The sequence below is a fragment of the Medicago truncatula genome, chromosome 5, assembly GCF_003473485.1.
Source record: "Medicago truncatula cultivar Jemalong A17 chromosome 5, MtrunA17r5.0-ANR, whole genome shotgun sequence".
NCBI classification, from domain to species: domain Eukaryota; kingdom Viridiplantae; phylum Streptophyta; class Magnoliopsida; order Fabales; family Fabaceae; genus Medicago; species Medicago truncatula.
In genome coordinates this window covers 32,256,285-32,269,668 of record NC_053046.1, presented here as the reverse complement: position 1 = coordinate 32,269,668, position 13,384 = coordinate 32,256,285, and the positions used below count along the sequence as shown (strand labels likewise).

The window sequence follows — 13,384 nt, the reverse complement described above, 5'->3', positions numbered from 1 at the left end:
AATATATACATAATACCTGACAAATTTTTACCATTTTCAGATATCATCAAAGTTGTAAGCAATCAGTTATTGAATAGATAATATCAGGGTGAAAAATGTTCGCAATATGTTACAATGTTACATTTTTTTCCTTTCACTTTACATAAATTAAAGCATAGTCGAAAACCTATCTTGGCACTTGTGATTGTTGAAGGTCATAAGGATGATGTAATGTTGCTCCATATCCATACTGTGGATGAACCTCAACCCCACCTTGGATCTGAAAAAGTTTACGAATTTAAATTATTCATCTGCCTATCATTGTTTTATAGAAGTCTCGTGATTGGGAAAGAGAAGACAATCCAATATGAAAACAAGATATCCCATTTTCATGCATGCATTTAGCAGACATACTCTATAACCAAGTTTTTCTTTACTGGACAGAATTAAGGGGGAAACGGAGCAAAGTTGTCAAACTCTCGAGTTGACTCTTAAACTCTTAAGAGTTAAAGATTCAAGGTCACAAAAACTAGTTAAATCGCATGTAAACAATCTTTTTGATAAACTCTTACAAGTTCAGGTAAACTCTAATAAACTTGATAAACTCGCGATTTTACTGGTAGTTTACGATTCTACATTGATTTGACCTTAAAGTGTAAAATTTTGGTTAATATTATTTGATATTGATTATTCATATGCTCTATAATATATATTGATTTAAAAGAGTAAAACTTTGGTCAATATTATTCTATAATAAATATTTATCTATTTAAAACTAATTATGCTTTGTTATTGAGATGAATTGTTGAATTATTTTTATTTTAATGATATTATATTATTTACATTACATATCTCATATCTATGTTATTTTAATATTAGGTAAACTTCTACAAATTTATTAGTAAAGTTTACCTAGACTCTCGGGTTTGACAACCTTGAAACGGAGCATACTTGCTGCTACTACCTTCACCTTGTAAATTACATATATCTTCTTAGAAGTAGGTTCAGTATGTCTCTTTTCTTTCAGATAAATTATGTTAACAAACATCACAATATTTTTCATTCATCAATAAAAGACAATGTTTGTCACATGATTACTTCGAGATTATACTTAACACATGAAAAGTAAATAAAATTAGTGATTAATGTCGCAACGTACCTGATGCATGCTATAAGAATCTTGAGGATATGTGATTCCACCAAACCCCATTTCAGGATTGTTTGCATGATATCCAGGACCTGCATAGAAACCACTCCAAAGATTCAGAACATAAACTTCATTCAAAGTCTCCATTTATATTTCTGTTGCATTATAAAGTAAGCACTTCAAGGTGAATGGGCAAGAAATTCAAATTACTTGGAATTGCAGCAGCAACCATTGCAGCCCTTGCCCTCTTTTCTGCATTAGCCAGCTCAGCACGTAATTTTTCAACCTCACGGGTCATGATGATCATATTGGTGTCCATTACCCGGTTGTGCTCAAGGTTATTGGCATGTGTCTTCTTCTCAAATTCAATAGCACTCCTACATGAATCAGTGAATAAAAGTTAAAACATGCCCAAATCGAAGTTTAAAATGCCCAATGGTAAAGACTGATTTTTTCCCTAGCATCTGACTAGGTGCTCCAAAAATGTAACAAGAAAAAACAGCAGGTATATTTGGGAGGAGCGCATTTACAACATCTAGATGTTCAAATTAAATGTTATTTTGGTTAGAGTTTGATAAGCAACAGAACCAACTGCAGACTTCTATATTAGAAATCAGGGTAAACAAATAGCACAAATAGCATTGAGATATAAATCAGACATGCTTCCACAGACTTAACAAGTCATAACATAAGAATAGTTTTTCACATGAACTGGTCCGTCATTTAAGGGGGTACAATAGTTTTTCAATTTGATAGTATTAAAATAAGACAAAGTGAATAACTTCAACCAGTAATCAGATAAATGAATCAAGACTCGGTCATGATTCTAACAATGTGAATGAAACAAGCAAATTAATTTAGTCTACAGTTTTCATTGGTTTACCTCTCCCTCTAACTATTCAACAAACCTTCATGTGAACTACTCTCTTCTCTAGAATTTAAATAGGTCTTCTCAGAGCGCTCCTTTATTTCATCCAGCTTGAATGGTTTACCTCTCCCATTAATTCCCCATCATTTTGTATGGTTTCTTTCGGTAAGCAAATGAATTCGTTGAGTTTTGAAAAAACTGAGCACAAGTGCCACAGACCAGGGCAAAATAATACAAAAGGGTGCAGCTCAACAGAACACAATCCCCCACAAGCTAAAGTGACAACAAACAATGCAAAACTAGCCAAGTAAAGACACCACTATAAATGTTATAGCCCTACAGACACCAACTATACTGGGATATCAAGTCACACCATTGGTCTACATGGAAAATAAACACGAGAAACACCAGAAGTCATCCCACAGTAGCAAATACTTAAAGTTTTACGTGGCCGAAACCACCTGCAATTCTATGGACCACTCAGATACAACCATCCAGACCACAAAAAACCACCCAGCACTTTAATTTACAGAAAACCCAATCCAAGCAACCCATCTTACAAAACAAATTGAAAAATACCAATGTTATCAAACGCAGATTGCGGAAAATAGTGATTTGTTCAAATTCCGCTAGGCTACAGTGCTATAGTGCCGCTACTTGACACCACTTTGTACAAAATAGAGTATTGAAAAACAATAGCGGTTTGTTCATATTCCAACACGCTATAGCCGCAATTTGACAACACTGAAGAATACAATATATTGGATTCATGCACCAACATGAGAAAGGTAATAAAAGATCCTCAACCTTTACTTTAATACATAACCAGGTCTGGGATTTAATAAGGTTGACAACACTGAAGAATACAAGATATTGGATTCATGCACCAACATGAGAAAGACAATAAAGGATCCTCAACCTTCACTTTAATACATAACCAAGTCTGGGATTTAATAAGGTTTAGTATATTAGTCATAGCAAATTTACCATCATTAAAAATGGTATCATTCCTCATAGCATATTCATGTCACCATCTAGACCAAGATTTTTCCTGAACTATATATAACACGCATAGTTTAGATTAAAGGTGAGTTTGGTGTCCGACACAAGTAGATACATTCAATCACTTCTATTTAATAAAATAATATCATCTCTACAGACTACATGTCAGTGGTGTCGTTTGGTGTTCCTGTTTGTGTTGGTGATTCATAGCTAATTACTAAAATAAAATTAGTTACAAAAATACTTCATTAATCTTGTTTAGTCTTTAGTCTGATGCACCTCAAGAGTGAATTGTCCAAAATTTATACATACTCAAAATCACCAATGTTCATGCTTGATCACGTGAGGGCTACCTTGCCGGTGATGTACCGTGATCAAGGTCTGAGAAAACTGCTTGCGTGGTAAAAGGTGAATGGGTTAGGGTTTGCTTAAGGACCCTGTCATGGCCCTTGATCTCGGATAACTGCAATTGCCACTCACCCCAGTATTATCCGTGATCGTTGCTGCTTGATTGAGCAAACAGCACTTGCTTATGTGCTGGTATGACTTAGTCTCTCCCTGGGACACAAGTCTATGTCGGTATTGATATTATCTATTTCGGTAATGGGCCTGTATACCTCAGCATTGGGCCTATGTATCATGGCTATGTAAGGACCGAGTAAGTTTATAAAGGATATGCCGGTCCAACCAATGTTGACAATAGTGGATTACAAAAAATAGCAGCTCAATCAAATTCTACTACACTAGGGCAACTATAGCCGCTATCTAACAACACTTTGTACTAGATATCATATTGCTAAACAATAGGGATTTGTTCATATTTTGGAACACAATAACCGCTACTTGAGAACTGAAACAAACAAAAACCCAAATACATTCAACAATCAAAATCTAAAAGCTTCAACTTTTGTGCTTCAATTCTTTTTTGAAACTCATTCTTTCTACATGCCACCAATGCGCAAAAAAAAAATTAACAATTGTTCTCACATCACAACACTAACAAAGCAAGTTCTCCCTCACATTCACATTCACATTCGCATATGATTCGATTCAATATCAATTCAAAGCCAATAACAGCACTAACACAACGAAAATTTTACCTTCCTCGTTGAATCTCATGGCGCAAAGCTTCAATATCAACTTTAATAATCGGCAATGGCTTCAAATCTTCCCTTGCCAAAGCAAGCTCACTCTGAACACTCTGCAAATGTTCCACAAGCTCCTTCCTTACCTCCGCAAGTTCCCTTACATCAGCCCTTACCTGATCAAGATCAGACTTCATCGCCGCAACGGCACGTACCTCAGCATCCATCTTAAGCGATTTCTCGTAGATCCGACGGACCTCGGCGTCTCGTTCGGCTTTGACATCGGCGGCAGCGGCGGAGAGCTGACGAAGCTCTTGTTGAGTGGCGGTGAGGTCTTGTTTTAAGGCGAGGTGAGTTGTGGCGAGACGTTGGTTGTCGTGGAGGAGGGTTTGGATTTCGCGGTGGCGGGTGGTGATGCGGTCTTCGAGGGCGGTGGTTGAGGTGGAGGAGGAGGAGGAATGAGAGAGACGTGGCTCGTCGCGGCGGGAGAGAGAAGAGTGAAGATTATGGTGGTGGTGATGTTTGCGTCCTGCCATTTGTAGTTTTACACGGACGGGGAAGAATGGATTAGAGGAGTGACTCTGGTTTCAGGCTTCACTGCTACGGAGAAATTTCGTTATTTCATTCCCTTTCAATTCAAATGGTTTACATAATTTTTCCCGAGTAAATACCAATTACCCTCTCGAAATCGTTACTTTCGTCAATCATTTCTCTCTCGCATTAACAAAACATCAATTACTTTTGAAATTGCACAATTAATCAATTTATCCCTCCGTCAAATTATTCGTTTAGTCAACATAACGTTTTGTAAATACCCTTGAAATTTTGACACTTTGCAAAATGTCTCCGAATTTGAAAATTTATATTTTTTTACTTCTTATACTTCACTCAAGATATTAAAAGTAAATAATTATCATTTAACTTTAATGAAACTGAATAGCTGTTTCTTCTGCACTAATGATTTTCTATTTCATTCTTATGTTTCAATATTATCATGATCTACTTAATAGGCTCAACTTCAGTCCCTTAACATTTACTTACCTACTACTTTTTTTTGTTGCAAAGGCAAAATATACTTATACTATTAAAACCACAGCCAAGCACAATGAGACACAAGATGTGCAAGAATGAAACAAGAAGATAAACAACAACAATGAGACACAAGAAAACTCCCAAAACCCAACAATATGTGAAATGAATTTCTAATTTTGCTGACAAACTAATGCATCTCCAATTTTAATCCAAAGCTAAAGCAAGATTTATGAGACTATTGCTTAATCTAAGAGGTGTATTTATTTACTATTCATTTCATTCTTTCATATCTATGTGATTTCAAAATAGTGGATGATGCCACATGGTAATGAATTATATTGCTAAATGATAATAGTGTATATTGTTACTTGATATAATTTTCACAATCAGATAAGTATTGCAGACTAAAACCATTAGAAATAATTTCATCTAATCATTGGTTAAAAAAATATTATCTATTCTATTTATAAAACAAAACATATCAATTTAAATATGTAGCTAAGCTGAAAAATATATTATACATTTTTTACAAGAATATTTACCACTATGTTAATTGTTTGTCTTTAATATCTTTTGAGTTAAGTATAAGAAAAAAAATCAAGTTCGGGGGGCATTTCGCACATAAGTGCAAAACTTCAGGGGGATATGCAAAACATGATATTGACTAACAGAAGAATTTGACGGATGATGTAAATTGATTAACATTGTACAATTTCATAGGGGTAATTGAAGTTTTGTTAACGTTAGGGTGGTAATTGCCGAAACTTACAATTTGAGGGGATTAATTGCCTAAAACATTATTGGTGATGTTTACAAAATTTTACAGATGCATCATCTGATAATATGTTGTGTTCACGTGAGCTTAGCTCAATTAGCAAGGACAGTGCACAATATATGCAAGATCCGGGGTTCGAACCTTGAACACCACAAAAAAAAAATCCGATAATATGTTGTGACTTTGTTTAACGAGTCAAAAAGACATGACTCGTCATACCTCATCAAATAACGTGACAACATTTGTAAAATTTGAGTACACCGATGATGCATATAAATTAAACCCAACACATTAGCACCTCCCTTGGCGAATAAAAAAAAACACCTCCTTTGTAAAAATAATTTAATAAACATCAATTTATCACCTTTTTGTTAGACGTCTTTTTTAGATCAGGTGTAGTATCGTATGTTTAGGTTTATTATGTCAGGTGTAGTATCATGTGTTTAGGTAGTTGGGGTGGGAGTTAGTTTTACCTTTAGATTTAGCTAATGTTCATAGTTTTATATCCAAATTAGATGTCATGTTTATTATTAGAGTAAATGGTCACTTTGTAACTGACTCTGCACAGATCTCTGACTCAAGATTAAATACAAAGTAATCATTGAATGTGCATTTCTGTTATCACTTTAGTCCCTAACATTAAATAATTCTGTTAACCGATGACGTGACAAATGTTTTATGCTGACATGACATATGATGTATCACAAGAACTAAAGTAAAAGTAGAAAATGGTATGGTAACTTTGGTCCCTGAAATCGAAGATCATATCCCAAATTGAATCTTTAATCTCTAAATCCTGAATTCAATCCTCAAATCCCTAAATCCCCAAATTGCACCAACACTCAACATCATGTAATTCGATTTTGGCGTTTAATGCAAGATTTGATTTTGAACAAAATAGAGAATTGTATGACATTTAGGAATTTGAGATTTAGGAATTTGGGGATTGAATTTAGGATTTAGGGATTTGTGATTCAATTCGAGGATAGTGATACACAAGCATAAATGATTTAATGATTTAATTAATGGTAGAAAAAAGTTAATTAAGTTGTCCGTTGAGAATATTGAGGGCATGTAGTAGTAAAATCTAGGTGTGGGTATTGGGTTATGATGGATGAAATGGTGGATTTCGTGGAAAAGTGAGAAAATAAAAGGTATGTTATGGTTTTCAAGGAAAACAGATGTAGTAACGTTGCATGTGCAGGTTTGCTTTCACATTGAATCAAAGCTAGCTATTTCAGTGAGAGAGGAAGAATAAAAGAGCTTCAAATCTTTCTATTTGTCCTTCTCTGTTGAGGTGGATACAAAAATGTTACCCTTATATCTTAATTATTATGATTCCTTTAACAATTTGCAATCCACTTATTATATATGATCATCTTGAATCTCTGAATTCGTTTTCAAAATTGAGAGACCACTCAATTTTGTTTTGCGAACAAGACTACCTCAACTTGGTTGGTTTCTAAAAAAAAAAAAACTTGGTTAGTTTCTTTTAATTTGATTGAAACTAACTAAGCTAGGTAAGAGTCCATACCCCATGCATTCTAACGAAATTTGACGAAATAAGAAACCACTTACCATACTTGGTAAACATAGGTAAGGTGGTAATAAAGAAAATAGATGAAAGATAAAACTAGCATTTACTCAAATACTAACCGGTCATCTATATGCTTAGTCGTTTTTTTTTTTTGTGCGAGAGAAATGCTTCGTCGATTTCCCCTTTAATTTAAGGAAAATTCTACAATGAAGTCATGAGAATGATTTATCTGGTGAAGTTAACACTATAACATCAAAAGTGTTGTGAGTAACACCCCACTATTTATACAATGACATCAAAAGTTCAGTCCTCATAGTATCATCAATTCATCAGATTAACAAGAATACACTTAATCTAATTTTATCCTACTTTGTTTTAAGTGTAACACCTCACAAAGTGTAACACTTAAGACTATCACATGATATCAGCAACTTTGTTTGCATGTTAAAGATGTCAACAATAAAATAGTATCTATAAGTTCAAGATGCTGCAAGTATTACTAGATGAGTTACTATTAATCATTAATCAGTAATCCACAATTTAAAAATGAATCAAACATTAAAATTAAAATTAACTTTTTTAAAAAAAGTCAGTTTCATGACCGTAGAGCTCCCTTAATTTAATTGTAGTTTTGATCATAATATTTTCATCATTTTACAAATTCAGTCTCCCTATTTAAAAATCTGATAATTTTTTTTGTCCCTTCATCATATTTTTTTAACTAAAAAAATTAATAACGTGGTTTATGATTCGATGATAGGAAGAAAAAAATTGATGACGTTATAAAAAAAAAGTTGTTTAAAAATTTTATTTAAAACATATCATATTATCATATTTTAAACCAAACATTTGATTGAGGAATTAAAACTATCAAATTTCAAAATAGGTGAATAAAATCCTTAAAAGAATATAAGTAAGGGGATCAAAATTGACACAAATCACAAACCAGTTTATCATATTCCACTTCTTCCCTTCAACGTTTGTTCACATCTTTGTCTCTTAAATTTGACACGCTCTACCTATTTTCTGGTATATCCAGATTCCCATCTTTCGGCTACCAAAATATCACATCATTATTTTTCTCTGTTTCAAGTCGTAAGTGTATATACACGCAATATTTTAGTAATTAAATATTTTATATGATAAGACTGAAAAGCTTAAATTTGTTTACTTTTATTAAAAAAATGAGACACTCTGTGGTTTAAATTTACGGTTGATTCTACTATATCTTCTACTAGTTCTCTAATATTATGCATGGGAATATGAACGTACAGTTCGATGCAGCTTTGATGTTGTGATGTTTATTTATTTTTTTATTTGTAACAACTAACAAGTTATGCAATGAAGAAGAAGATGAAACTGGTAGAATCAGAAAACCTCCTGTATGGAGCAGAGACTATATCTTAGGAAGAGAAGCAGAAGAAGAAGAAAGCAGTTTTCAGACTCTGGCTTTTTCAGTAATAGAGAAGATCCTGCTACTTATGAGGAAGCTGCAAAGTTCAATTGTTGGAAAGAGGCTATGGATCAGGAAATTGAAGCCATAGAAAGAAATGATACCAACTGGAAGCAGGAAGATTAGTGTAAAATGGATTTATAAGACAAAATACAATGAAAATGGTAAAGTTGAAAAACACAAAGCCAGATTAGTAGCAAAGGGGTACTCTCAAAAGTATGGAGTTGATTACAATGAAGTTTTTGCTCCTGTAACCAGATGGGACACTAATAGAACTATACTTTGTTTGTTAGGCAAGAAACTGGAGGAAAAATACTTACCGTAAGTTTGTATGTAGATGACTTAATCTACACTTGAAATGATGAAGAAGTGTTTGAAGAGTTCAAACATTCTATGGAAAATAAATTTTCCATGACAGATCTGGGCAAGATGAGGTATTTTCTTGGTGTGGAAGTCAAGCAGATGGATAGAGGAATATTCATTCATCAGCAGAAATACGCAAATGAAATTCTATCTAGATTTGGTATGGAAAATTGCAACAAAGTATTGAACCCCATAGTCCCTTGAAACAAGCTGTCAAGAGATGAAAAGGGAAAAGTTGTGGACTCTACTCAGTACAGGCAGATGATTGGATGCTTGATGTATTTGCTGGCCACTAGACCTGATCTTACCTTCTCAGTTTGTCTTATTGCTAGATATATGGAAAGACCAACTGAAATTCACCTAGCAGCTGCTAAGAGAGTAATCAGGTACGGGTACCTCAGAGGAACAACCTTGTTGGGAATCATGTATGAAAGAAAAGTAAGTGTTAAACTGCAAGGATGGACATATTCAGATTATGCTGGAGACATTGATGACAGGATATGTCTTCAAATTGAGTTCAGGGTCAGTGTCATGGTCCTCAAAGAAACAACCAATTGTTACGTTGTCCACTACTGAAGCAGAGTTTGTAGCTGCAGCTTCTTGTGCTTGTCAAGCAGTTTAGCTCAGAAGGATCCTGGAACAAATTGCACTGTCATTCAGTGTGATAATAGTTCATCTATTAAACTGCCCAAAAATCCTGTATTGCATGGGAAGTGTAAACATATAGATGTTAGATACCACTTTCTCAGGGATCTTACAAAATAAGGAATAGTTGAGATGTCACACTGCAGCACTCAAGAACATATAGCAGATATTATGACCAAGCCTTTGAAGTTTGAGACATTTTTGCTAGGCATCTGTGAAGTTTCTAGCTAAGCTGTTTTTTTTTAGTTCTTTGTCTTTCTATTCAGTATGTTTGTATGTTTGTAAACTGATTTTGTGTATCATGAAGTTCAGTTTAGGGAAGTGTTTCTTGAGTATTAGTTAGTTTCTTTTGGTTGCTTAGCTGTCAAGTAACTCGGCTATTGTGTATCTCAGGTTACTATATAAAGCAGTCTTGTATCAAACTCAATTCAGTTAATGAGAATACACTTTGAGAATTGTTGTATACACATGTTAAAGGGCTGAGAAACACTAGTAAAAGACCAAAATACCCCTTCGGCAGTTAACTGTCGAGGAAAATAGAACCGGCTGCAGCTAACTACGAGGAAAACTTCGGCAGTTAACTGCCGAGGAACTTAAAACCTTAAATTAAATAAGAAAATACACCTAAGTTTTTCCTTAATTAAATTTAATTCTTTAATAAGGAAATATTTGTAATTATTTATAATTATTTGTAATTAATTTCATTGATGTAAAAAAAAAAAAATTTGAAAGTTAATAAAAAAATATTCTTAATCTTGAACAATATATATTCTTAATATTTATTCTTTTTTTTCTTAATATTTATTCTTAATAGTGCTAAGATTTGACTCATAGTGCATTTTCACTGTATAATTAGCCATTCCTTGTACGCAACACTACTATTTATCATACATTATATATTGTTCAAGATTAAGAATATATTGTTAAATATTTTTTATTACCTTGAATAATGATAGACATCAATGAAATTAATTATAAATAATTACAAATATTTCCTTATTATAGAATTAAATTTAATTAAGGAAAAACTTAGGTGTATTTCCTTATTTAATTTCAGGTTTTAAGTTCCTCGGCGCAGTTAACTGAAGTTTTCCTCGGGAGTTAACTACAGCCGGTTATATTTTCCTCGGCAGTTAACTACCGAAAGGGTATTTTGGTCTTTTACTGTGTTTCTCAGCCCTTTAACATGTGTATACAGCAATTCTCATACACTTTTACCTAACAAATTATAGGTTTAATCTATCCTTGACATCGTGAGGAATATAACTAGAAGAGAAATCAGATTACAAAAGGTATTTGGAAAACATTTTATGAGCATGTCATAATCTATTCTATAAACATATCCATGTGGTAAATACAGAAATTCAAACAGCATGAATGCAGCTAAAATCTTATCTCATGAAACATTCAATACAATATTCCTTCATTCATTGACATCATGAAACATTAATTCTTTCATATTCATGCAAACAGTAAAATATTTGTGACATGAAAAAAGTGAAAGTGGTCAACATGATAAAATAGTCTTGTTAATTAACATAGAAAAATGGATTCAGACTCTCACTCTGTTCACTCTGTTTCATTCATTCAAGCATCACAATCATTCATCACTCGTTGCTGTTCCTTCTTCCATTTTCTTCATCATTTCCTCATCTACGACTTTCATCATCTTCTCCGCTTCTTCATTTGCCTTTTCAATTGTCTCTCTAATTTTTCTTTCATCCCTTTTCTCCTTCATCCTCAAGCGCTGCTCACGGCCCTCTCCAAAGTAAAATTGATACATTCTATGAACATTATAAAATGTTTGAATTATCCCCACAATGGTTTTGATAATAATGATGACAAAAACTACATAAAAACCATATTTAATCTTTTCTATTAGATAGAGCACTGAATCATGACCAGTAGTAAGTCCAAGGTTCTTGTCATCCTCGCATTTTGGTGGTGGTGGTGAACCATCACACCCTCCTCCACAATCGCTACCGCAACCGGTTTGGCCGCACAAGGAAGCAACATCAACAAGTAGAAGCAGCAGCAGCAACAACATCATCATCCTACACAAACCAAATTATAAGCACAACATAGTAAGTAAGCACCAAACATCGTAAGTAAATAAGAATATCATAGTTAAGTAAATAAGCACAACATAGTTTTTCATGTTACCTTTTCATTTCCGTCTAAGTAACAATGAAGATTAAAACCAAAACCAAAGAGAGAATGTTGTGTGCATGTGAAGGAAATTATGGTCAGAGAATGTTGTTGGAGTCAAATGAGAACCATGAACTCGCTTTTGTAGGCAGGCACATATGCGGGAGGGGTTGGGTTTGAGATCAATTATATTCTCAGTTTTATTTGTCAATATCAAAGTATATTTATTAAAAAAATGTCAATATTATATTATCATATATTTATTTTCAAAACTTTGCTTTATATCATGAGTCCTGATAGGTGAACACACTTAGCTGGCAACACACTCTTGTACACCTCCATATGGAGGATAGTTTTGGTATTTCATCTTTTAATGAAGGGTAGTTTAGTCAAAACTCATATAAACCTTGACAAAAAAAATCTCAGTGTCTGCAACACACGTTCTCTCCTCCACCGCACCGTCCATCTCTCCTCCACTGTCGCCGTCCACCACTCCATCCTCTTGACTCCACCGCCTTCTCTTTCATTCTCTCTATCTCCCCCCTCACCACCACCATCGTCGCTGCTGCCTTGTCTTTTCGCCTCCATCCCATCTTCTGAAAAACAGATCCGGAAACACAGCCTGCGCCCCTAACTCCGGCGGGATCATTTCTCACAGTCGCCGGCGACCTCATGCCAGCCAATTCCAGCTATATGAAAAAACGCACATCTACAGATCTGATTCGTACTTTGCAGAGAGGAGTAATTTCACAAACTTTTTTTTTTAATCCTATCAAACCTCTTGCTGTAAAACCAATTCTGCATCACTCTTAGATCTTTGTGTGGAGGCCGACGGTGGTTAAAGAAGAGGGAGAAGAGATGGTGAAGGAAAGAGACGGAAGAGAGAGTGGAGAGATAAAGTTGGGCTGAATTTTTATTTTTTCTGATTTTGTTTTTTGTTTTATTTTTATTTTTAGTTGAATAAATAAAATGTAATAAAAATTGCCACATAGGCGTGTGTATGGGTGGTATGGCAATTGAAGGTGGTCTACCAAACATAACTCTTATATCATATATATGTCGTCAATCTTCCTTCAAAAAAATGTCAATATCAAAGTATATTTATTAAAAAAATATCAATATCATCATATCAAAGTATATTTATTAAACGACAAAAAAGGGTTGAGTTAAGATTGTAACTATTGCAACTTTTAAAACGACAAAAAGGGGTTGAGTTAAAGAATGTAACTATAGCAACTTGTTAAACGACAAAAAGGGGTTGAGATAAGATTGTAACTATATCAATGAACGTTTATTGAAAGTTCTAGGCAGGCACACTAATTTCAATTTCATTTGGTGGGTCGCATTTGA

General features: G+C 34.0%; 2 protein-coding genes across 7 annotated transcripts; both read right to left on the bottom strand.

Annotated features, from left to right (window-relative positions):
• On the bottom strand, positions 1 to 4,737 carry LOC11405959 (protein FLC EXPRESSOR). 5 transcript variants are annotated; one of them, XR_005646442.1, is made up of 6 exons: positions 4,097 to 4,737; positions 1,337 to 1,503; positions 1,139 to 1,218; positions 892 to 949; positions 143 to 259; positions 1 to 16 (listed from the first exon to the last, which is right to left on the bottom strand). XR_005646442.1 is itself a non-coding variant. In XM_039834814.1 (5 exons), exons 1-4 carry the CDS (start codon positions 4,615 to 4,617, stop codon positions 167 to 169), a joined length of 861 nt encoding a protein of 286 aa, XP_039690748.1. In that variant the 5' UTR covers positions 4,618 to 4,736; the 3' UTR covers positions 1 to 16; positions 143 to 166. The 5 variants fall into 5 exon arrangements, 4 of the variants coding, with proteins under 4 accessions (XP_039690748.1, XP_013454159.1, XP_024639210.1 ...); XM_039834814.1 differs by lacking the exon at positions 892 to 949 and having other exon boundaries at positions 4,097 to 4,736; XM_013598705.3 differs by lacking the exon at positions 1 to 16 and having other exon boundaries at positions 18 to 259.
• A 3,880-nt stretch (positions 4,738 to 8,617) lies between these two features.
• Positions 8,618 to 13,071, bottom strand: LOC11407512 (uncharacterized). Of its 2 annotated transcripts, XR_003012189.2 has the most exons (3): positions 12,050 to 13,071; positions 11,451 to 11,940; positions 8,618 to 9,875 (listed from the first exon to the last, which is right to left on the bottom strand). XR_003012189.2 is itself a non-coding variant. In XM_003615773.4 (2 exons), exons 1-2 carry the CDS (start codon positions 12,055 to 12,057, stop codon positions 11,487 to 11,489), a joined length of 462 nt encoding a protein of 153 aa, XP_003615821.1. In that variant the 5' UTR covers positions 12,058 to 13,071; the 3' UTR covers positions 11,286 to 11,486. The 2 variants fall into 2 exon arrangements, 1 of the variants encoding a protein (XP_003615821.1); XM_003615773.4 differs by lacking the exon at positions 8,618 to 9,875 and having other exon boundaries at positions 11,286 to 11,940.
• Between the last annotated feature and the right edge of the window lie 313 nt (positions 13,072 to 13,384).

What these genes read in the sequence shown, in the direction of transcription:
- LOC11405959 (XM_039834814.1), bottom strand. Translation starts at nt 4,617, where the DNA reads ATGGCAGGACGCAAACATCACCACCACCATAATCTTCACTCTTCTCTC. An exon ending in CATGAGATTCAACGAGGAAG is followed by an intron (nt 1,504 to 4,096) that starts GTAAAATTTTCG and finishes TGATTCATGTAG; the next exon opens with GAGTGCTATTGAATTTGAGA. An exon ending in GGTTGCTGCTGCAATTCCAA is followed by an intron (nt 1,219 to 1,336) that starts GTAATTTGAATT and finishes GTTTCTATGCAG; the next exon opens with GTCCTGGATATCATGCAAAC.